The 25,635-nt window shown below is 46.4% G+C and overlaps 1 protein-coding gene across 1 annotated transcript in view; it reads right to left on the bottom strand.

The window, feature by feature from the left end:
- The window catches only part of ACO2 (aconitase 2), a 392,352-nt gene that overhangs the window by 57,835 nt on the left and 308,882 nt on the right, over positions 1–25,635 (bottom strand). Inside the window, exons 12-14 of the mRNA XM_085601209.1 lie at positions 15,870–15,981; positions 15,462–15,584; positions 14,914–15,069 (exon numbers count right to left, since the gene is read on the bottom strand). Of these exons, the coding sequence (XP_085457335.1) occupies positions 14,914–15,069; positions 15,462–15,584; positions 15,870–15,981 (391 nt within the window). The remainder of the gene's footprint in view (positions 1–14,913; positions 15,070–15,461; positions 15,585–15,869; positions 15,982–25,635) is intronic.

Here is a 25,635-nt window from a genome sequence, read left to right as displayed (position 1 = left end):
GCAAAATGCCTATCTTGAAGGATGCAGCTGTCCAAGCAGTAGTGCCACGTGAACGTGTGGAGTGACGTCCACATGAGAGCTTGGCAGACGGTCAGTTACCCAACATGCTAATGCAGTAGTAGCAGCCTTGGTGCTGGGTGGAATGCCCCTGTAAGCCCTCGGGAAACTGCATCCTAGCTAGTGCGTAGCAGAGTTTGATGCAGAATACAATCCATCAAGAGATGGTCAGTAGCTGCACTGCCTTGACTTTTTTTTAATTCCAGCGTTCCCAGTGAATAGCTGATCCAACTGTTGTTCTTTTGAGCAAACTATGTTATAAGGACTTATTTTTGTCCTAACAAGGGAGTCTCTCCTCTTCCTTAGAAAGAGGAGGCAGAGCAAAGAATCTCAGTAGTGTGATGCTCTCACCATCTAGGTGTGGGAGGGGGGGGGGGGGGGCAGGGGGGAAATCACCACTTGCAGAAAGGTCTGAAGAACCAGTTTGCCCGGGTAGAAGCTGATACATGGAGGTACAACCGAAAGAGCCTGAAGCCCACTGCCCTTCCTAGCCGATATAATGGCCACCAGGAATACTGCCTTAATTGTCAGTAGTCCAGAGGACAGCCATGCATGTGTTCAAATGGGCACACATGAGGAACATCAGAACCAAATTGAGGTCCCTGGGGCATAACAAAAGAGGTAGGGGGGTACAGGTTTGGCAAGCATTTAATGTAGGAAGCTGGCTTTTTATGTAGTGTGTAGTAAAGTGACTTTTTGCCCAAGTGTTAATGCTTTTCGACTGAAAGTGCACTGGGTACCTGCTAACCAGGCCACCTCATGCCAGTGCTCTTTCCCGTGAAACAAGGTAAATGTCTAATTGTACCACAATTGATAAGGCCTTTAGCACCCCTGTAAGTCCCTAGTAAGGGCTACCCCTGGTGCCAGGAGCATGGGCAATAAAGAGGGTCCCCTAAGGGCTGCAGCATGTATTATGCCACCCTAAGGAACCCACCAACAAATTGCATGCAGACAGCCATTGCAGGCTGGGATAACTGGTGCAAACCATTTTGAAAACAGGACATGGCACACTCCCTGGGTGCCATGTCCATGCACACTGCATATACTGTATTTAAGTCACCGCTTCAGCAGCCTTAGAGCCCTTAGACAGGGTGCATTATATCATATGTAAGGACATTTCAGCAAGAACAGATATGCCCCTATGATGTCTGGTTCCATTGCCACAACATTGCAAGTGTTCTGAAAGCCAGCTTAAGCATTTGTTCTAGGCACTGGTCATTACGAGTTACACAGCTACATAATGGCTTCACTGAAAATAAAGGTGTTTGGTATCAAACACCTTGTCTTAATAAATCTGTACAATTGCACAAACTAGATTTATTGTGACATGCACCCAGAGGGCACCTTAGAGGTACCCCATGAAAACCTACAAGTCCTCTAGTGTGCTGGCTAACTGGTTTCACCCAGCATGCCAACAGAGATGAGTTTGACCCTCTGTAGTTAAAAGCCCGTGCTCTCAGACATCAGGAAGAAAGCCTGCTCCAGCGGAAGATGATCACACCTCATCCTGCAGGATGGCTAGTGATTTGCATATCAATGCCAGAGGCATCAAAACCTCTACTGCCTATGAAATGAGACTCCGGCTTCCCCTAAACCTGTGAAATGCCACCCCCAGCTCGGAGGCCCATTTGGCTCCAGGATAGTTGGGAAAGTTAGCTAGTTCGAAGGCATGTTCAGTCTTAGGCTAGTCACACCCCTAAGGAGGGCTCCCTAAAGTGGACAATGAAAGAAAGGTTTCACCATTTTGTTTTTGGTGGAACTAGGAACTTTGGGTCAGGTTTATGCCCACTCTCCACTGGAAATGGTCATATAGGGAGAGTAGACCCCCTAGGGGTAGGTAGCCCATTGGCTAATACCTTAGCCTCCCCGTAACACCCCTAAATTCAGTATTTAGGTGCCCCCCTGACACCAGGAACTCAGATTAAACTACTGGGAACAGAAAGGAGGACAAAGAAAGACCAAGCGAGCAAGAACAGAGGACAGGCACCAAAGATTTGCGCCAAACCCTGCCAGGCTGCTTGCCCCTTGACAATTGTAGAGACAGACTTGCCTAAAAGCTGCAAATCCTCCCTAAACCCTTGGAGGACTGTACAGAATCTCAACAAGCAAAGATCTCCCTTGGGGTGGAGGAGCCACCCGCCTGTATCTGCAGGCCCAACTGCATCTGCCTGGTTCACCGTTTTACTGACCCCCCGGGTCCACTGAGGAAGCAACTCACCAGGAGGCGGCCACTGTAAGTCCAGGAGGTCAGCCCAGTCGATTCACCAAGTCTCGAGATGCTGAGCCTTCAGTAAGCCTCCAAGCACCAACACCCTGGGTACCCAGTAGACACCAAGATCATCGGAATCAGGTAAACACTTTAGATGTTATAGATTTTTACATGTAAAACAGCAGAACTTTACAGCTGTCAGGCTTAAGACATGGGCCTCGAATGTGGTAATGTTATGCTATGGGAGAAACATTCACTGCATAGGCACACTTACAGATGTTTCATAGGAATACTCTCCTGGACTTAAGGTGTTTAGGAGCCACGGTCCAAGAAACAACCATCAGTTCGGTTTTACCTTCCCTGGTGAGTCCTCTTACAGAGGTGCTGGTCACGTTTGGGGCCTCAAGCGCTACGCATTAAAGTCAATGTCAGGGTAGGTGTACAAGAAAGGCTGCAAGTTGGGACTTGGGGACAAGTCCAGAAGAATCCAAAGGGGGGGGGGGGCTCGGCTCTTGAGGGTCTCTGGGGCAAGGGGACCACTGTCTGTTTACGTGAACTCAGGCTGTGGGGATCTGGTGCAGAGGTATTTTGTCCGGAGGGTCACTTGTGTTGGAGGCTCTCTCTTTACTTGGGTGACTTTGAGAGAGGAGAAAACAGAATAGCAGTGCCACTCTCGGTGTAGCCATGTTGATCCTGAAGTCCCTCATCGGCAGGTCGGCTTTGGTTGTCTCCGGGCTGGACACTCAACAAGGCTTGGTTGCGGCAACCCAGGGTATTGGTGTTGAGACGCCTGGAGGGTCTAGCATCTTGAAACTCACTGGAGAGATGAGGCTGACCTACTAAAACCAAGGTGACCACCTCCTGGCGAGATGCTCTCTGTGGACCCGGTGGTCAGCCAAACTGAGTACTGGACAAGTGTGGTTGGTGCCTGCAGATGCAGGGGAGTGGCTCCCCCACCCCAAGGCAGATGGTGCTTGGTTGTTGAAGCGCTGGACAGTCCTCCAGGACTTTGGGGAGCGTGTTCAGCTTCAGGACGAGTCTATCTTCGTGACTGTCGCAGAGCAAGCATTCAGGCAGGGTTTGGTGCCAATTTCGTGCAGGACCTCTGTTTTCACGTCTTTGGCTCTTCTTTGCCCTCATTCTGTTCCCAGGGATATGAATCTGCATTCGTGGTTTCAGGGGGACCCCTAAATACTGAACTTTGGGGTGCTTAGGGTAGTGCAGGATAGTAGCAAATGGGCTGCTTACCACTGGGTGACTACATCCACTATATGACCACTTCTCGAGTGGGCATAATCCTGATCCAGAGTTCCTACTTTTACCAAATTCAAAATGGTGAACCCCTTTCTTGGCTGTCCACTTCAGGTGGGCCAAATTAGGGGAATGCCTAGCCTGAAAGTTCAACACACCTACTGACTAATTGCCTACCTGCTCTGGAGCCACATGGGCCCCAGGGCAGGAGGTGGCGTTCTTCAGGTCTAAGGAGAAGCCGTTGTCGCATATCAAAGGCGGTAGAGGCTTTGAAACCTCTGGCCTATACATGCTAATTCACTAGTCATCCTGCTGGAGGTGTGATCACCTTCCGCCAGAGCATGCATTGTTTCTGACCTCCAAGAGTGTTGGTTCTCACCTACAGGGGGTCAGAAAATGGTCTGTGGTGGCAGCTGGGAGTTTCTAGTCGGGCAGCACACTAGAGGACTAGAGGGATTTCAGGGGCACCTCTAAGGTGCCCTCTGACTGCATGTCATAATAAATCTAGCACTGGCATCAGTACAGATTGATTACGACAAGGTACTTGAAGCCATCATGTACAGCATTATTTTAAGGAAATAATGCTGCATGAATTATATGGATTCTTCCAAGTCACAGCACGACTTCTCTTCTCCAGAGGCACTTCCACAAACAAAGTAGCAGAGGTGAAAACTGCCCTCGTTGAGTGCGCCATGGTTTTCGCTGTGAGGGGCTTGCCAAACTAAGTGGCAGAACTGGATTGCCTTGGAAGGGACAGAAAGAAAGGAACGGACGTCAGAGTGCATGGGTGACTTGTATGCTGCTACGTCATCACTTCCGGAGTAGAATGGCATTTACATGGAGTCGCACTTCGCCACCCACCGGCATGCAAGGGTACTGTGCTTTTGAGTTTTCTGGATTCTGTCTAGCAGCTGTGGTAAATCTTAAAAGTGAGTAATCTGCAGTTGAAAGTATCTATCAGAATACCTCATGATAATCTCATGAAAATTGCGTTCTTCAGGAACAAAGATTATGGAATCTGGAGGCCTAAGAGGGTAATTCACATTTCCTTCTGTTGCTTGGAAGTCTACTTCCTGGTACCCCTGATAAGGTAAGATATGCACCGGCACTGTCATTTGAAACCTGTGTGTTCTAATAGGGATAATGTTACTTACCCAGTAAGCATCTGTTCTTGGCATGTAGAGCTGTAGATTCACATGCTTTGCATACTCCTGCCATCTAGTGTCGGGTCCGGGTGTTTGCAAATTGTTTTTCTTCAAAGAAGTCTTTCCTAGTCACAAGGTAAGGGGACTCCATCTTTCGGTGATTGTGCTCATGGTCGACTCCATTGTTTTCCATCTTGTTTTTCTGCCAGAGGGTAAGAATGGAGTAAATAAGTGGGGTATAGAGATGTGCATGCGTATGAATGTATACAACTGCAACAACTACTGGTACCCGGGGAGGTGGGTGGGCACATGTGAATCTACAGCTCTAAATGCCAAGAACAGATGCTTACTGGGTATCTTTATCCGTTCGAGGCATGTGTGCTGTAGATACACATGCTTTGCATAGACTATAAAGCAGTATACTTCCAAAAAGGTAGCCAACCTGTAGATGTTGCAGTTGCTTGGAATAGTGTTTTCAGTACTGCTTGGCGTACATTAGCCTGCTGACGTGCTAACACATCTACACAATAGTGTTTGGTAAATGTGTGTGATGTAGACCATGTAGCTGCTTTACATGTATCAGCTAGAGGGATGTTGCCTAAAAAGGCCATTGACGCTACTATTTTGCGAGTGGAATTTGCTCCAGGGGGTATAAAGTTCTTTTAGCTTTAATATAGCAAGTTTGAATGTATTTTACAATCCATCTGGCAATACCAGATTTTGAAATAGGACTGCCTTTGTAGGGTGGAGCAAATGCAACCAACAGTGGTTTTGTTTTGCAAAAGTCTATCATTCGATCTATGTAGTATAATAAAGCTCTTTTCACATCAAGCATGTGAAGAGCGCGTTCTGCCAAAGAATGAGGTTGAGGAAAGAAGACTGACAACTCAACCGACTGGTTTATATGAAAAACAGGCACTACAGTGGGAAGGAATTTTGGGTTGGTACGGAGAACTAACCTATCTTTATGTAGCTAAAAGAAAGGTTCTTCCAACATTAATGCCTGTAGCTCATCAACTCTCCTTAGTGATGTGACAGCAATGAGGAATGGAACTTTCCATGAGAGGAACTGTAAAGGGCACTGGTATAATGAGCCGGAGAGGCAGAAAAGCGTAGGCAAATATTCCTGACCAGTTCATCCATAGGGTATTGCCCTTTGACAGCGAGTGAGGGTACCCTGAGACAAAGTATGGGTATTTTGCGTTTTCAGCTGTGGCAAAAAGGGCTATTTGCGGAAACCCTTACTGTTGGAAGTAAGGAATGAGAACTTGGGGGTGAAGTTCCCACTCGTGTATTTGTTGTCTCCTGCTGAGGAGATCGGCAATTTGATTGTTTACTCCTGGAAGATGTTCTGCCAGAGGATAAATCTTGTGATGTATTACCCACTTCCAAATGGCCTGAGCGAGTGTTGACAGTTGAAGAATGTCCCTCGCCCCCCTTGCTTCTGTACATAATACATTGCTGTCATTGTCCGTTCAGACTAGGACAGTTTTGGCTATGAACGGAGAATGAAAAGCTTTTAATGGTAGAAAAAGAGCTAAGAGCTCTAGATAGTTGATGTGGAGAGTGCTGTGCTTGTTGCTCCATATGCCTTGTATTCTGTAATTTTTTAGATGAGCCTCCCAACCTGTTAGAGATGCGTCTGTTGTGAGCACGATTTGTGGAACAGGGTCGATGAAAGGGAAGCCTACTGATACATTTTGTGGGTTCCACTACTGCAGAGAGCGATGGGTGCAGACGTCTAACAGCACTAGATCAGTCAATAGACCCGGTGATTGATTCCACTGTCATGCTAAGCATTCTTGTAGGGGGCGCATGTGAAACCTCGCATGGAGTACAATTGCAATGCAGGACGCCATCGTTTCCAGTAATTGCATGAACACTGGCTGCTAATGCTTGGTTGGTTTGAAACGGTAGAATGGCAGTTTGAATATTGAGTATTCTGGCTATATTGGGAGAGGCTAGGGCTATGTCTAGAGTAGCTCCCAGATAAGTCTGCATCTGTGATGGTTGCAGGTGTGATTTCTGTGCATTGATGGTGAAACCCAGTTGATGAAGCAGATCTATTGGGGAGAGGATGTAGCCTTACGGCTAGAGCGGTCAACCTTGTAGCTGGGGAACCGGGTTAGAGTCTCAGGCAACGACGCTCAACATCCTGTGATTCTGAGCAAATCTCCCTGTGCCTAACAAAATTAATTTGTCCTTCTGTAACAAAATTGGTGCTCATGTAAAGCGCTCTAATACCCAATGTCTGGTCTAGTTCGCGGTATATACAACATGGTGGTATGTGTGTGCTGGAGACAGTCGTGGTAAGTGCTAGCTTTGATGAGCCAGTCTTCCAGATAGGGGAAAACGTGAATTTGTGGTCTTCTGAGGTGAGCAGCAACTACTGCCAGGTATTTGGTAAGAACTCTGGGCGCTGCAGTTACTCTGAAGGGAAGTACCTTGAACTGATAGTGCTTGTTTGCTATCACAAATCATAGGTATTTGCGATGAGCTGGATGAATTGGAACATGAAAAAATGCATCTTTTATATCCAGAGTAGACAAAGTCTGCTCTTTGTAAAAGCGGGAACACCTGTTAAAGTGTGGTTTAACTCTCGGAGATCTAGAATAGGTCTTAAGAAACCGTCCTTTTTGGGGATGAGAAAATACAGAGAGTAAACCCTAGATCCTTGGTACTTTATGGGAACTGGCTCTATTGCCCCTTTTAGTAAGTGGGACTGGACCTCTTGTTTTAGCAAGTGGACTTGTTCCGGAGATAACTTGTTAGCGTGGTGGAATGTTTGGGGGATTGGTGGTAAGCTCCAGGCAATAACGATGTTGGATAATTCCAAGAACCCATTTGTCTGACGTTATAGAATGCCAAATGGGGAGAAATTTGTGAAATCTTCCCCCAACAGGTGTGGTATAATCAGGGGGAAGCATGGGCAAGTCACTGTTTGTTGGGGGAAGGGGAGCTTCTAGGTGTGTTGCCCTTACCCCTGCCCTTAAAGCTGTTGCCTCTGTAACCTCCTCGAAAACATCCTCTGGAGAGATTGAGAACTGATTATTACCCTTCTAAGTGGAAGTATTCTGATCTGGGGACGTTGTTTTTACCCTCCTCTGTAGAAAGGAAGACGAAAAGAACCTCTATTGGATGCAGTCTGAAGTGCTCCCATAGATTTAGCGACTTCAGTGTCCTTTCATCTTCTCTAACCCCTGGTCAACATTAGGGCCAAATAAGCGTTACTTATCAAATGGTGTGTTGAGGATCGATTGTTAGACCTCAGGTTTGAAACCGGAGATCCTTAACCAGGCGTGCCACCTGAGTATAATGCTGGTGTTAATCTCTCTAGCTGAGGTGTCTGCAGCATCTAGAGCACAACGAATAAAGGAATTAGAGATGAGTTTACCCTCATTTACTAAGTCCTGAGCTTTAGTTTTATGCTCATCTGGGAGACATTGGAGAAGTTGCTCCATTTTGTACCAGTGTGCTCTGTCATACCTAGCTAAAAGGCCTTGGGTATTTGCAATACACCATTGATTTGCTGCCTGTGCAGCTATGTGCTTGCCAGAGGCGTCAATTAGTTTAGACTCCTTATCCAGTGGAGGAGCATCTCCTGATGATTGAGAATTTGCTCTTTTAGAAGCGTTTGATACCACTAGTGAATCTAAGGGCAATTGGCCTCCGATAAAGATGGGGTCTGTAGGAGAGGCTTAATATTTTTTGTCCACCATAGGAGTTAGGATGCGGGCTCTGACTGGGTCTTTAAAAATTTCTTCAGCATGCCGCATCTTGCCTTAAAGCATTGGTAGTGATTGTGATGACCCATGTGTGGATGCTAGTGTCTCAAATAAGAAATCGTCTGCCGGTAATTCCTTATGACGCTCTACCCCATGGTACCGTGCAGCCCTGGCAATGAGCTCATGGTGTGATTCATTTTCTTCTGGAGGAGATGGTTTGGTTGGGTACAAGTCTGGATTAGGGTTCCCTGGGGGCTCTAGTGTGTAATCCTTCCATGGATCTATTGGTATAGGCATTCCCCCATCTGCATCATCATGATCAGATTTAGGAGAATCTTGAGGTGTAATCTGTAAAGGATTCTCAGGAGGTGACGGAGGTGCGGGTTATAAATAATTAAAGGGACTTGTAGCAACAGTCTTTCTTTTCAAGGGGATCTTGAAGAAGTGTCCTCCTCCTCCTCTAAAAGGTTGCGTTTCTGAGGTGGTTTTATGTGGATATGACAAGTATCAGGGTTGATATGCAGTCTTTTTTGCTTTGGATCGGGTGTTAATGGAATAATGTCCACTTTCGGATCTGAAGGAGTACCCTTATGTTTTAGTGCCGAAGTTTTTGGTGCCATGGTTTCGGTGTCGAAGGAAACTGACCTTTCGGCGTGGAACGTTTCGGCTCCGAAGGTTGATTTGTCTTGGCCGCAGTGGATTTCGGTTCTGAGCCAGATTTATGCTTGGAACCAGAGGCTTTCTGCTCCAAGGAGGGTTTTAGTCGACTCTGTACCGAGCATGAAGGCTTGACCAGTGGTTTCAGTGCCCGGCCCGAGGGCGGGGCATCTGAAACGTCGTCTCCTGCCGACCTTAGCCGGAAGGCAGAGGTTTTGCCGAAGCCTTATGTTTTTTGGAGATAGTTTGTGGGGGCAAGGGGTCTTCTGTACTTGCGTCACCTTGACCCTGCGGTAGTTCCTCGACGTCGAGATTGATCTCGAAGTTCCAAGCTTGTTCAGAGAAGGCTTCCTCCTCTGCCGCCGATGCCTGGATATCTTCCTGGCTGGAGTCTTCACCGAAGATCTTCGGCATGTCCTCGATGCTTTGACGCTGTATCTCCCGACGTCGAGCAAGACGATCGCGAAGAGTCTTCTTTGATCGAAACGATCTGCAAGCGTCACAATTTTCTTCTTTGTGCTCTGGTAATAAAAGAAAAAGTTGCACACTTCGCGTGAGTTGGTGCACGGATACTTCGCGAGGCAACGAGGGCAGAGTTTAAACTGAGTCCGATCCATCGACGGAGAGCTACACAGCGCAGGTAGGCCTCAAAGGCCATCCACGAAGCTTCCTGATTGAAGGTTGTTCAGATGTCGAAAACCATACACAGAGAAGTAGGAACGCATACAGAAACAATACCATCGAGGTAGAGAGGATTGCGTGTCGAGGGGAACCCGAGAAAACTGTTTCGAACCGGTGTGCAGCAATACACATCCAAACCAGATGGCAGAAAAAATAATCTACCAATGGAGTTGATGACCATGCGCACTATCACCGAAAGGGGAAACTCATCTTACCTTGTGACTAGGAAAGACTTCTTCTAAGAAAAACAACTTACAAACATCCGGACACAACACTAGATGTCAGAAGTATGCAAAGCATGTATATCTACAGCACACATGGCTCGAACATGGTATTTCTGCTGGTTTGCTTTTGTCATCTCCAGACCCTTAAAATGCCCCACCATCAGCCAAATGCCTCTCAACGACATCCAATGTTAAACTGTCTAAGCTTGCTGGACAAAAAAGAACGGGTCAATAGAGTTGTGCCAGAGTTGACGGGAGAGAGGGGAGAGGCGATTGTGGAACCTGAGAGGATTGTAAAGTGTTTCTCGGACTATTTCTGTAGGGTTTATGCCTCAGTGTCGGATAGGCCGCCCGAGGACTCGTGTGACCTCCTCCGTGATATCGAGTTGCCCTGTCTCTCCGATATAGATAGGGACGATCTAGATGGTGACATAACGGTTGACGAGGTGGCGGGGGCTATCCGCGCGTTAAACTCGGGCAAGGCCTCGGGACCGAACGGCTTGCCGGTCGACCTGTACAAGCTATTTCCGGATAGGGTCGCCCCTCACCTGCGCGCCATGTTTGTGGAGGCGCGGGGGAGTGGGACCCTCCCGTTGGACCAGCGACTGGCGACGATCGTGGTTATACACAAAGAGGGCAAACCCCGAGATAAGTGCGCCTCATATAGGCCTCTCTCACTTCTTAACGCAGAGCCGAAAATTCTGGCTAAAATCCTGGCGACCCGATTGATTAGGGTACTCGGTGACTTGGTCCACCCGGATCAATCCGGCTTCATCCCGCACCGAAACACAGCGTTAAATCTTCGGCGCCTTCATGGTGTAATCGCCAGGGCGGGCACGCTGCGTGAACCAGCTATTGTGGCGTCTCTTGACGCCACGATGGCCTTTGACACGGTGGAATGGGCATATTTGTGGGCCGTGCTGACCAAGTTCGGCTTTGGCCACGGTTTTGTGAGCTGGGTGAGGTTGCTGTATGAGGGGCCACTTGCGAGTGTGGTGGTGAATGGTCGGGCGTCGACTCCGTTTCAGCTTGGGAGGGGTACTCGGCAGGGTTGTCCCCTGTCGCCTTTGTTGTTCGCCCTCGCCCTAGAGCCGCTGGCTGCGTGGATACGTTGGCACCCGGATATACGGGGCCTTAGATGGTCGCCTGAACACGAGGACCGTATTTCGCTCTATGCCGATGATATCCTGCTGTATCTTGCCTCACCCAAGAAATCACTTATAGTGGTCTGTGACGTACTCACATCGTTTGGTAGGAACTCGGGTCTTGTTATCAACTGGAGTAAATCGTATTTGTATGTTCTTAGTGGCGAGGTTCCACCGATCCCTAGAACATGTTCGATACAGGTCGCTCAGCAGGGCTTCGTGTATTTGGGGATTTTTATCTCCATGGACTCTGCTGTGCGATATGAGAAGAACCTGCTCCCCCCCCGGCACGCCTGAGGCGGGATGTTGAAGGCTGGCGGAGGCTGCCGCTCTCCCTCGTTGGGCGTGCGGCCCTGTTCAAAATGATGTCTCTTCCCCGCTTCCTCTACGCACTGCAGAATACTTTGGACTGGGTTCCGGCCAAATACTTTCGGGAGGTCGAAGGCCTCCAACGAACGTTGCTTTGGGATGGGCGGCCGCGAATAGCTATTGCAAAGTTGACGCTTCCATGGTACGACGGGGGCATTGCGCTCCCAGACATCCGACGGTACTATTGGGCCACCCAGCTGAGCGCGATTAATCATGGGTTTTATGGCCCTGCCCTCAGCCCTGGGTATGCCATGGACAGGTGGTTGCTGCGTGGTGGTAACTACTACAGGGCGTTGTACTCGCGGTCCCTAGACTCGTCCCTCACGGGGCCCACTGGTGTGGCAGTGCGTGTGTGGAAGATGGCAACTGACTCGCTGGGCTGGAAGGATAGGCTCACCCTCGCTACCCCGCTGTTTGAATCGGAGAGACTGGGAAGGCTTTGGCACACAAAAGGGTTTGATAAATGGGACCTGATCGGCATCTCCAGGGTGGGAGATGTGCTGAATAAGGGGAAGGTGAAGTCCTTTGAAGAGTTGCAGACGGAGTATGAGCTGGGGCCCTCCGAGTATTTCCGATATATTCAGGTGCGTCACGCCCTCCGATCAGTCCTCGTAGAGGGTGAGAAGGTGCCCGAGTCCTCTCCTTTGGAGGACCGGGTCCTTGATGGCCATATGCCCGAGAGCACGATCTCGCTCATCTATAAGAAACTGATCAACGTCCGGGCGGACATGCTTCTGGGGCTGAGGGACCAGTGGACTAGGGATGGCCTCGAGTTGGATGATGAGGATTGGCAGTCGGCTGTTTCCTCTCCTAAGGAGGTCGCGATCCCGTCGCGTCTGAGGCTGGTGCAGCTTAAAATACTGCATCGAGTGTATGTGACGGGGCCAAGGCTGGTTCACATGGGATTCTCGGAGGACGGCCTATGCAGGAGGGGATGTGGTATGGTGGGTACTTTCCTGCATATCATTTGGGAATGTGGTGTCATTACGGAATTCTGGAGGAGAGTCCATGCAGTGATGGGGGAGGTGACGGGCATTGCTATGCAGCCGGAAGCGCGGTGTTGCCTCCTGAATGTCTGGGGGCCCACTGACCACGATGAGGCGCAGACCCAATGGGTGACTCTGGGTAACATGGTCGCTAAGAGAGATATCGCGCGATTGTGGGGCTCCGCGGGGCCCCCCACATTGACCGCGTGGAAAGAAAATATGGACTGGAGTATGTTAAGGGAGAAGACGATCTATTGCGCTAGAGGCCGCCCCCGGAAGTGGCACGCCATCTGGGGGAGGTGGAATCAATACAGGGGGGGAATAGGTCTTGCCCCGGATCTGGATCCTCCCGAGGAACAGCTTTCCTCCTAACCTTCTTTCCAGCTCAGTATGGTTTATGGACTTTTTTTTGGCCTCTGCTGTCCCCCTTCTTCCTCTTTTCACTGTACTGTAACTGGTAGATGAGTGGGGTCCGGCCTCCCCTGGGGGGCTTCACCATGGGCTTTCAGTGTTCTTGCCTTGCTGGGGTTTGTTGTGTGTTTTTGTGTTTACTTAAAATTGAACCTTTGCACTTCTCCTTTCACGGTACTGGGGACGCATCTCTGTTTCTATATATCGATGCTGCCGAACCTCCGGGTTGTCGGCTGAAAAGCTGTGTCCTGACTTTTGAAAATAAAGGTTTTTTTTTAAAAAAAAAAAAACTGTCTAAGCTTTTTGGGAGAGCACTCTGAAAATCATTTCTCCTGTGTTTTTCACAAAATACTCATTGGCCAGGTTGTTGGTCTGACATAATAGGGAGCCCTCTTTGCTCACCAGTAAGAAAGACTTCAGAGCCACACGAACTATCAATTCTAACTTTTGTTGTGGTATTCCATCTCCTCAGAGAACCACAGCTATAAATAGTCAGACTGTCCATATTAACACCCCAGTCCTTCAGTAGCTACTGGTCTAATTGCAAAATAAATAAAGGAAGAAAAAGAACACATGCCAGTAGGTGGGTCTCGTAGCACCACCTTAGGGACTTGACGGGTGCGCAGGTAGATTTACCCAGTCATCCCAATTTCCCTGACTTCTGGCACCACTGACCCAGACGTTTCTGCAGTTGTCTGTTTGACTGCACATCCCAAATAGGAGATTACAAGACAAAAGGTGCAAGAAAAGGAATGGTTTTCTTGCTTGTAAGAAAATAAGTTACTTACCTGTAGTTCTACAATACTGGATTCACATGCTTGAATCCTTCCCCATTGTAGAGATGGGAGTACCACGGTATCTTATAATAGCAATGCAATGTTAGACTAGAAAGGCCCTGGGCCCTGCAGTTTAGTAACACATTAGTCTTTTTTTTTTTTTTTTTAAACGAGACCAAACTTAGTAAAGAATCAATCAGCATGCCCTGCCCTCTAGAACACTCCTGTGAGAAGCTCCAGTCCCTCAGATTTTCAAAGCACGAGTGTAGGGGATACACCCACAAAGAGGGAGAGAGAGTGAGTGAAAGAGAGAATAGAAGCTTCTCAGGGGAGGAAGGTGGGTCGCATGTGAATCTATGAAAGAACCCAATACTAGAGAATTATGGCTTCATGAATTCACAAAAGTAGGTAAGGACATTGTACTCCAGAAAATATTTGTTAACTGCATTTTAGCACCAGCAAATATGCATGTGTAGATTTGCTCAAATGCGAAATCTGTTGAGCGTTTACAAGTTCACTTTCCCTCCAACCACTGGTAGACGTTTTACTTCTTGTCAAGAGTAAATTTTCAGCCACTCTCAGAATTTGAAAAGATTACAGAAGACTTGGTGAAAACCCCTAAAACATGTAAGTCAGTCGTTTTACAGACTCAAAAGGTCATTTCAACGCTGGAACTATTGCTTATTGTTACCTCCAGCCCCAGTATGTAAATCTACGGAAAGGTCACAAAGTAAGGGAATTGCTAGTCTTCAAACCCTACTATGGTGTGAGCCCTGACAATCAGGGAGGCGGTTATCAGAGCTCTTATATAATTAGATTGTTGCTGTAATTTGTCGCCGCACTACATGGTAACAAAAGGAAAGTGGATTTCTTTTTCACAGGACAAGGAGATTCATGAGGCAACCTGTCCCATGGTTAAGTAGTTGTTTTATTAAATTCCACACCCATGTGTTGGGTATGAATCTACTAAGATTTTTCATAGAGGAGGGTCTAATTCTACTATTTCCTGCTTTTACTGCACTCTAAAGTATCCTGTTTTGGGTGGGGTTACTTATTTTAATAAAATTTTTTAAAAAAACTGTAAATATTGCCTTCTTGGGCATGTTTTCTGCAGAATTAAAAACACAAACCTTTCAATTGTCCTTTCAGGTTCTCATATATATGCCAAGATATTCTCATTTACAAATTAGAGAAACGCCTATGCAGAAAACTGCATGTCCTGCTCCCCTCTGCCTCGTACTAGTGTCTTCCTTCCCTTCCCTCCACTATATTCAGACCTTGATGAGTATCTGCATGTCTTCCAGGTCCTTTCCATCCCATTTGTCGAAAGGATGCAGCAGCTGCAGACGCTGACTGGTGGGACTGACTTCCACTCTTTGAGTACTGCCATCACTGGGAGGGTACTGGTAAGTGTCCTGACCTGGATCAAAGTCCTGCACAAAGGAAAAAAGACAGGATACTAGGAAATTTGGTAAAAGAATGTCATGATGTGCTTACAAGTCTGGGCTGGTGTGAAATGGTAGAGCGGCGACTGGCTCAATTGTAACTGGAGTGAGTGCTACAGGTCTTGACTAATGAACAGGCATAGAAGTGTGTGGTTCAAGTCCTGGAATAAAAGGGTGTACAACTAGCCAGTAATGAGGTGCCTTGGCAGAGTTGAGAATGGGGATCCCTGCTAGAATAGCAAGAAGGCTGCTGTAGGACAGAACAGAGGTGCACTAGCATACTTCAGACTCCAGGTTTGGCAGGAGTGAGAGTGTAAAGCAGGTTACACAGGAATACAATTTTCTAACCATACGATGGGCCAATAATAGTGAAAGCATACCGCTTTTGGAAGCTCATCAGCATCTGGTGGCTCCAGCTTGAACTTCTCTCCGTTGGCCCCAACAAGGAAATCCCGCTCTGGGTCAAACTTCAAGGTCCCAGCGAGGGACAATGCGGTCACAATCTGGAGGGGAAAAGACAGACCTTATTGGGCCAAGTCAAAGCACAAAGGTCCACCTACATTCATCTTTCCCCAGAACAGAGTACGATGTGTCTTTCCAGTGTCAGCCCTACACACCAACAAAAGGGTTCTGTCAATCTCATCAACATCCCAGAAACTTAGAGGGGTCCAGGACTGTTCACCACAAATCCTGGTTATTGTAACATAGCTAAAACTCTACATAATATGAAAGCATGCTTAAGGCCCAAATTCGATTATTGCGGGAGAAAGTACTTAAAACTGCACTACCTCTGGCGAGGTGACAAAGGCGTGGGTCTCTGGGTTGGCATCATTCCTCCCAGTAAAATTACGGTTGTATGAGGTCACAATGGTGTTTTTCTCCCCCTTCTTGATGTCCTTCCTAAAATAAATAAAAATATACAGGCTTTTGTATGCACTCTACAGCAGGCTCTGAAATATAGCAGGTCATATATCAGGTCAAGCTACCAGCAGTCTTAATCACGAGAGGAGGCAAACAAAAACTTGGCTACTATTCAACTTTGGCTAAGAAGGGGCCATGCTAAACAGAAAGAAATAGCTGATGAGCTGTAATCCTAATTATTCTTCAGATGAATCACTGAAATCATAAGCACTATATTTTCCCATCCACATGTTGGATCCCAGATTACTTTTAGAAATTAGTTATTTTAATGAAACATTTGTCAGTTTATTTGAAGGCCATATTTCTAAAGTCAGTTTACTTTATGTAAATAAAATTAGCCAATTTAAGAAGGAGAAAGTCACCCTATAAACCAGATAATTATATAACATATTTCACCAACTTTTTATGAATGAAATCAAAGCAAAAAAGTAGGGTAATGTTGCCAGATAGGCTACAGCCGTACAAGGCTGCAAAACTGACACTGCAACTTTGAGGTATCCCAATCCTACATTATCCCCATCAGATAATGTGTGAGAGTGAGTGTGTGGGTGTGAATTTTTAGTTGGCGGTATACACCTCATTAATAGTCCAGTGGCACCTACTTCATTATATAGACAGTACAGCTTTGCCAGCATTTTTCTAAGAGGGGAAGAAAATCCAATTTTATAAAGATCTACAGCGTCATCGCAGCACCTAAGGGAAGGTGTGAGGTTCAATAGTCTGCACAACTTTTTAATCTTCCCTCTGTAATAGAGAGAAATGCAGGGAAAGATTCACATGCCATGTGAAGCAACTTAAAACAGGTCACTGTAGAATGTCTGATATCTTTCGGGACAATTATAAGAACTTTGAATATAAATGGGGGCCGTTGGTCACCTTTCATTTGCGTGGTTTACCCCTGGCTGGCTGTCTGTTCTGTCCCCCCTCTGTCAGAGCACTACATCTCTTTCACTTCTGACCCACCTAAGACTATTCACCGATGAGCACGCCAATACATTCGAGCAGTCACCATGGTTTGGGAGGGGAGGGGGGGGGGGGGGGGGGGGACAGGGGGTTTAGATGGGGTGGGATTTTTGTTACTTATTTTTCAGGGTATTTTTCTTTTGTTTTTAATAGACTTTACTTCTCTTAAATTGCTCCTTCCCGTTTAGGGTTTAATAGAAATCCATTGCAAAAGAGAGATTGGTCGAACAGTTAAGTGTGTTTCTTTCTACAGATATATTGGACACTGGAAATGGCCTGACCCTTACGACATTAGAAAAAAAAAAGGTCACTGTATTTTCAAGTAATCAGAACCTTCTCTGTTCCACCATGCATTGTTACCAGTAGTTTGCCTCACAGCTTCAGTTCTTCTGAGCGGCTATCATATGAGAAGTTATAACAGATGGAACACAATTTGTCAGCCTGGCACATTATTCCTCGAAGTCTGCAAACTCATCTGTGGAGTGCTTTAAGGTATCTCGCTCAGCCCACCCTCTTCAATGCATCCATGATCCTTCAGGTCAATGTCATCCGCGCACACATCATAAACATCCTCTCCTACGTCGATGACACGCAACTACTACTCTCCTTTTTGGATAAGATTAGCAACATAAGAAACAAGTTCACATCCTGCATTCCGAAGTCACTAACTGGATAAAAGCCAAATGTCCCAAGATCAACACTGTCAAGACAGAAGAAAAGATATTCTGCAAAAACTCACCATAGCACTTCAGATGGTGGCAGGCCAAACTGACCCACACTCATAACAAGAAGATGCGGAGGAAGATCATCAAATGGCTCCCTAGCACTAGAAAAATTGTCACTCGCACCCTAATCGCCAACAAGTTGGACAACAGGAACTCCCTCTATGCCAGGATCACCAAGCTACTCACTAGAAGACTACAAACAATCCAGAACTCGGCAGCAGCCAGGCCTCCCACACAGAACTCATCACACCACATCTCAGAGCTCCACTGGCTCCCAATACACAAATGCACTCATTTCAAACTGCTCCCACACACATTCAATTTACTACACAACTTAGGCCCCACCTATTTTAACAGTTGGATCTCCTTCCACCAACCACCCAGACACCTCTGCTCTGCATGACTCCTACTTGCACACATCCCACTCACACACAGGACTAGATCAGGACAACAGGCGTTCTGTACATCACTCAAAGCGTGGAATGGCCTCCCACTCCACATCAGGGCCTCATGCTCTTCTTAAATTCCTCAAGAAACTTAAAACTTGACTTTACAATTAACCAACCTACCAAAAGCAGGGCTAGGTGCACACCTGCTCAGTGACAGGATACCCCCGTGAGTGATGTTGCGCTTTACAAAGTCACAGTAGAAAGTTATTGACAACCGGTGAGGAGAATGGATTGTTTAGGACTTCAGTGAGGATACACGGAAGAGGGAAGGAGGAGTAAGTGGGTAGGTTAAAAGTTATTTTGGCATGAGAATCATGGATTGAGTATTGCTTTCTTTATGTGAAAGATAAACAGGTTGGGTGGAGGCTACTTGCTTATTAAGGATATGGACAGGGATGGGGATGTCTGCCCAATAGCATGATACCTCAAGTATGTAACTATGCTTGACAATATATGTAGATGTTTATAAATGCCAATAAGGATAATGTTACTTACCTAGTAAGCATCTGTTCTTGGCATGTAGAGCTGTAGATTCATTTGCTTTGTATACTCCTGCCATCTAGTGTTAGGTCCGGATGTTTGCAAGTTGTTTTCCTTCGAAGAAGTCTTTCCAGTCACGAGGTAAGGCAACGACTCCTCTCAGTGATGGTGTGCATTGGCATCGACTCCATTATTAGATTATTTTTCCGCAGGATGTGAGAATGGAGTTAGTAAGTATAGAATAGAGATGTCCATGGTGTGTATGTGAACTGAGAAACTGCAACAACTACAGAAGTCCGAGGTGGCGGGTGGGCGCATGTGAATCTACAGCTCTACATGCCAAGAACAGATGCTTACTGGGTAAATAACATCCGTTCAAGGCATGCGAGCTGCAGATCACATGTTTCTCAGACTATAAAGCAGTATACTCCCAAATCGGTGGCTAACCTGTAGTTGTTTTAGTTGTCTGAAACAGTGTTTTAAGTACTGCTTGGCCTACATTAGCTTGTTGCCTTGCTAACATTCACACAATAGTGTTGGGTGAATGTATGTGGAGTAGACCATGTTGCTGCCTTACAGATGTCAGCTAGGGGAATATTCCTTAAGAAGGCCATAGTAGCATAGAGTATACGTCTCCTGCACTAGACTGCAGGCGATGGGAAGAGGGGGGAGGGGCTCTGCAGGCGGGGCTGCAGTGAGACTGGCTCTTTCTTCCATATACTGTGGGACTGCCCGAGTGTGCGGAGGTACTGGACACGAGTGGTGTCTTGCATGCGGGAGGTATGGGAGGTAGACATACGCCCAGAGGCTAAGAGATGCCTCTTGAACATCTGGGAACCCACAGACTTACCTGCAAAAGGGAAACTCTGGGTCACACTTGGGCAAATGGTGGCAAAAAGGAACATCGCCCGACTCTGGGGTGCATCCGCTCCGCCGAAATTGGCCGAATGGCAAAAAGACATGGATTGGTGTATGCTGCAGGAGAAGACTGTGTATACGGCGCGAGGGTGCCCCTGAAGTGGGGGGAGGTGTGGTCACATTGGAACGAATATAGAGGTGACATCTGTGAGCCTCCGCAGGCCCGCCAGTCCAGCTTGGGAACTATCGACGGAACTTATTATGCTTTTAGAGTAAATTCAAATGACACTTTGACTCACACTGTCACTGTATGTTACCGGTGTTGAAATGACTCTACTGTTTAAGTACTGAACATTTTGTGGCCTTGGTTTTATTTGCAAATAAAAAGATTTTTTTTTAAAAAAAGAAGGCCATAGTAGCCCCTATTTCGCGAGTGGAATGCACTCTAGGGGGTATTAGCAAAGTTATTTTTGCTTTCTAAAATTCCTGGATACATTTTATGATCCATCTCGCAAAGCCTGATTTGGATATGGAATTGCCTTTGTGTGGTGGAGAAAAAGCAACAAAAAGCTGCTTTGTAATTCTTTTGTTCTTTCAATGTAATATAGTAGAGCTCTTTTAACATCAAGGGTGTGTAGAGCTCGTTCTGCTGTAGAATTAGCTTGAGGAAAGAACACAGATGACTCAACCGATTGATTCATATGAAAGGCAGAAACTACTTTAGGGAGAAATTTAGGATTGGTGTGAAGAACCACTGTCTCTATGAAGCTGAAAGAACGGATCTTGTATAGTTAATGCTTGGAATTCACAGACTCTTTTCAGTGAAGTTATTGCAATGAGGAAAGCCGCCTTCCATGAGAGGAATTGTAATTAGCACCTATGCATTGGTTCTACGGTGGACCAATTAACCTTGTAAGTACTATGTTTAAGTTCCACATTGGCACAGGTGGGTCTCTCTGTGGTATCACTCTTTTTAATACTTCTAGAAAGGCTTTAATCACCGGTACTCGGAAGAGAGATAAATGTCTGTTTTGTAAGTATGCAGCTACTGCCACTAGATGTAAGCGAATGGATGTGTAGGCTAGTCCAGCATGCTGTAAATGTAACAGGTAACAGATGATGTTCTGTACAAAAGCATCAAGAGGATTGATATAGTTATTGTTGTAACAGATAAATCGCTTCCATTTTGCTGCATAACATGCCCTACTAGTAGGCTTCCTACCTTCTTTTAGGATATTCATACAGTCTGGTGGTAAGTGTAAATAACCAAACTCTAGGACTTCAGGAGCCAGATCGCCAGGTAAAGTTTTTTGGGATTTGAATGCCTGATTTCTCCAAGGCCCTGAGTGAGGAGACTGGAGTTGAGATGCAGCTTTTGGTGTCGAACTATTGACAGCTCCAACAGGGTGGTAAACCAGGGTTGACGTGTCCATTCTGGAGCTATGAGAATTATTTTGAGGGATGTTTGCCTGAGCTTCCGAACTACCAGAGGAATGAGTGGGAGAGGTGGAAAAATGTAGCCAAATATCCCTGACCAGTTCATCCATAGGGCATTGTCTTTGGAGAGCGGGTGTGAGAACCTGGAGGTAAAGCTTGGGCATTTTGCGTTTTCTGCTGTGGCAAACAGGTCTAGCTGAGGAAATCCCCATTCTTGAAAGTAGGGAGGAGAACCTGGGGATGAAATTCCCACTTGTGGATTTTCTGCTTCCGCCTGCTGAGAAGATCTGCAATTTGATTGTTTACTCCTAGAAGGTGTTCTGCCAGGAGACAAATCTTGTGGTGTATAGCCCATTTCCAAATGGCTTGTGCTAGGCATGACAGTTGGAGAGTGTGTCGCCCCCCCCCCCCTCCTGTTTTTGTATAGAGTATATAGCTGTCATGCTGTCTGTGCGGACTAGGACAGCTTTGCCTACGAGGCAAGTTTGAAAGTCTTTGAGTGCTAGAAACGCGGCTAGTAGCTCTAGGTGATTTATATTGAGGTGTTTGCACTTCAGATTTCCCAATCCTTGGATTGTGTGATCCTGTAAGTGAGCACCCCAACCAGTGAGCGATGCGTCTGTTAGCACTGCCTGTGGAACAGGGTCTATGAAAGGCCGCCCTTTGGATACATTTTGTGGGTTCCACCACTGCAGAGAGCGATGGGTGCGACCGTTTACCAACACTAGATCGGTTAATTGACTCTGCGACTGCTTCCACTGACTTGCTAAGCCTTCTTGAAAGGGATGCATCTGAAGTCTTGCATGGGGTACGATGAGTGGTTGGACTGTAACTGAGTTAGAAGAGACTGGATACAGTGAATTCTGGCTGCATTGGGAGAGGCTAGAGCTTTTTGAGTGTCTATGGTGTCTCCTAATAGGTCTGTGTGTTTGAAGGCTGCAGATGGGACTTCAGTGCATTCACTATAAACCCTAGTTGGTGTAGTAAGTGAATTGTGGCTGTACTGTGTTGGAGACACTTCTCGTAAGTGCTGGCTTTGATGAGCCAGACTTCCAGATGGGGGAAGATGTGGATATGCCATCTTCTCAGATGAGTTGCAACTACTGCCAGGCATTTGGTAAATACTCTGGGAGCAGTGGTGACTCCAAACGGTAATACTTTGAATTGGTACTGTTACCCGCTATCAGAAATCTGAGATATTTGCGATGAGGGGTGAATTGGAATGTGCAAATATGCGTCCTTTAAGTCCAGAGTAGACAAAGTCGTCCTGTTGTAAAAGTGGGAGCACTTATTGAAGTGTCTCCATGTGGAAATGTTTCGACAGTATGTAGAGGTACAGTTCACGGAGGTCCAGAATAGGTCTCAACGTGGCAGCCTTTTTGAGAATTGGAAAATACAGGGAGTAAATGCCTCACCCTTGATATTGTAATGGGACCGACTCTACGGCTCCTTTTAGCAAGAGAGACTGGGATTCCTGTTTGAGGAGGTGCAAATGTTCTGGTGACAGTTTGTGAGAATGAGGTGGAATGTTGGGAGGATTGGTGGTAAGCTCCAGGCCATAACCTTGTTGGTTAATTCCAAACACCCATTTGTCTGTTATTGACTAACAAATGAGGAGGAATTGTAGAAGACGTCCCCCGACAGGTGTTAAATGGTCGGGGGAAAGGGTAGGTAAGTCACGGCTTGTTAGAGGAAGGGGAATTACGGGGTATAGAACCCTTAACTTAACCCTTTCCGTGGCTTCCTCTATATCCTCCTCTAAAGAAACCTCTTGTGGAGGAGGTCGATTGTTGCCTTTAACACCCCCCCCCACACACACGATAGAAGAAGCGATGAAAGGAGCCCCGGTTTGAAGGAGACTGTAGAGCTCCCATAGACTTCGCTACCTCAGTGTGCTGTTTTTCATTTTCTCTAAAGCCTGATCACCTTCAGGTCTGAAAAGATGCTCTTATCAAATGAAGTGTTCAAGATGAATTGCTGGACTTCAGGTTTGAAACCGGAAATCCTTATCAGGCGTGTCTCCTGAGTAACACACTAGTGTTAATCTCTCGAGCTGCAGTGTCTTCAGCATTTAAGGAACATCTAATAGAGGAATTGGAGATGAGCTTCTTGTACTAAATCCTGTGCTGTAGCTTTGTGCTCTTCTGGGAGATATTGGAGCAATTGCTCCTTTTTGTACCAGTGCACTCTATCATACCTAGCTAAGAGGACCAGGGTGTTGGAGATGCACAAATGATTAGCCGCCTGGGCAGCTATTAGTTTGCCAGAGGCGTCAATTAATTTTGACTCTTTGTCTGTACGGGGGCATCTCCAGAGGTTTGTGAATTGGCCAGTTTACGGGCATTTGGGACAACAAGTGAATCTAGAAGTAACTGCCTCTTAATGAAGACTGGAACAGAGGGAGCAGGCTTATCGTTTTTATCTACTCTGGGAGACAGAATGAGAGCACAAACAGGGTCTTTAAAGACGTCATCGGCATGTCTCATCATGCCTTTGAGCATAGGGAGAGTGACTAGATCTGTGTGTAGTTTCGAACAAGAAATCTTCTAGGGATTCTTTGGGTACTAGTACCCCTTGATATTGTGCAGCTCTAGCGAACAACTCTAAACCCTCGTCATCAGGCGGGGAAGGCTTTGCAGGGTAAAGGTCTGGATCATTATCTGTAGGTGGATCAATGGTGTAGTCCCTTCTAAGGTTCTACAGGTAACTGAATATCTTAATTATCTCCATCATCATTATGCTGTGAGGGTGGAGAATTGGGTGGTGTGAGAAGTAAATGTTCCAATACTGGAGAAGGTGGTGAAGGTGTAGGGGAGCATGGTGGAAGAGGAGGAGGGAAGGGTTAGTATCGACATTTTTCTGTTTTTAAAGGAATCTTAAATTGTATGTCCTCTGACTCAGGTTTGCATTTGTGAGGCAGTTTGGTAAGAAAAATTACCTTTTTCATGGTTAATGTAAAGTTCCTTTTGTTTAGGATCCGATTTGGGGTGTGGCAAGTTGAGAATCGGATACTACGGCTTCGAAGGAGCATTTTTCAGGTTTGGCGCAAACAACTTTGGGGCCAAGATGGATTGACTTTTCGGCACGGAAGGTTTGGGCTCCTATGTCGTTTTGAATTTTGGTGTCGAGGGTTTCGATCCAAAGCAGTCTTCGGCTTTGAGCTCAAAGGTTTTGGGTCAGTGTCGGACTTTGGCCTGTCTCGATCTTGAGCCGGAAGGCTTGACGATGGGTTTTGGTGCCGAGAGGCGGGCGTCAGAAACATCTCGGTGTTGGCCTTGGCCCGGAGGCGGGCCTGAAGCCTTTTGCTTGGTTTGAGATGGATGTCGGGGCAGGGGTGTTCGGTACTCACGGGGACCTTGGCCCTGAGGCATGTCCTCTTCTATCTCCAAGTCAGATTCAAGAATCGATAAGGTCTGCTCTTCCACTTCCTCTTCTGCCCCTTGTGCATCGAATTCTTCTTGCACGATCCTTTACTGAAGATGTCCGTTGTGTACTCTATTTTTTGGCTTTACATTTCACGACGATGAGTCCGACAATCACGGAGAGTTTTCTTGGATCGAAAGGATCTGCATGTGTCGCAGTCTTGTTCTTTGTGCGAGTCAGTGCGCGATATTTTGCATGGCACCGAGGTCAGAATTTGAATGGAATCCGTTCCATGAACTGTATGGTGGACTGACACGGTTAGGCCAGACGGGCGTCCACCAGTCTTTCGATCGATATTGAAATTTGATTGACCGATACGCGGAAAAGTGGGATAAGTGTACGCAACAATACAGTCAAGGGTATAGTGGATTGTGCAGCGGGGAACCCGAAGAATGGTATTGAAACCAGAGCGCAGCAATTCACATCCAAACCGATGGCGGAAAAAACAATCCAACAATGGAGTAGATGCCCATGCGCAGTATCACGAAAAGGAGAAGTCGCCTTACCTCGTGACTGGAAAGCCTTCTTTGAAGGAAAACTTCTTGCAAACATCCGGACCCAACACTAGATGGCAGGAATATGCAAGGCATGTGATCTACAGCTCACATGCCTCGAACAGATATAACACTTTATTTTGCATTGTAGGATCCTCACCTATAGTCAAACTTAGAATGTCTCTAGTCTACAGTTGTCAATAAGTTAAACAATAATATGGTACTGCTAAAATGGTGATTCAATCAAACAAATTCTTCAAGGTAATCACCTAATGTGCCAATCCTAGAATCTTCATCCAGATAATCATGTTTTGTGAATGTGCATGGATTTCTAAGCCCCTTTTGAAAATCTGTGTTAAAGGAACATTTCTAGGACAAGTAGAAGCAGCTACTTTGCTGCACATAGAATGAGCTCTTGGTTTCCCTGGAAGTGGTTTATTTGCCTGTTGGTAGCAACAGAAATACAAGAAACTATCCATTTAGAGACTGAACTGCTTAAAAGAACACATACCGTTCCTGGACAGGCTATAATTAAGCAAATGATTAGTTTTAAATATATCTTTTACTCCAAGTAGAACTTGAGTACTCTTCTAACAATCAATGACTACTGGAGAAGTTAGACTGTTGGAAAATACTGGTAAAGAAATAGTCTACTTTATATGGAATTACAATACGACCTTGGGTAAAAAAGCAGGATGTGTTCTTAGAACTACACTGTTATGGAAAACGGTGGAAGGAACAGCTGCTGAAGGAGTTTGATTTTCACTGACTCATCACAGAAGTATTGGCTACTAAAAAGGCTAC

The sequence above is a fragment of the Triturus cristatus genome, chromosome 4_2 (assembly GCF_964204655.1).
Source record: "Triturus cristatus chromosome 4_2, aTriCri1.1, whole genome shotgun sequence".
NCBI classification, from domain to species: Eukaryota; Metazoa; Chordata; class Amphibia; order Caudata; family Salamandridae; genus Triturus; species Triturus cristatus.
This window is presented reverse-complemented; position numbering and strand designations above follow the sequence as displayed.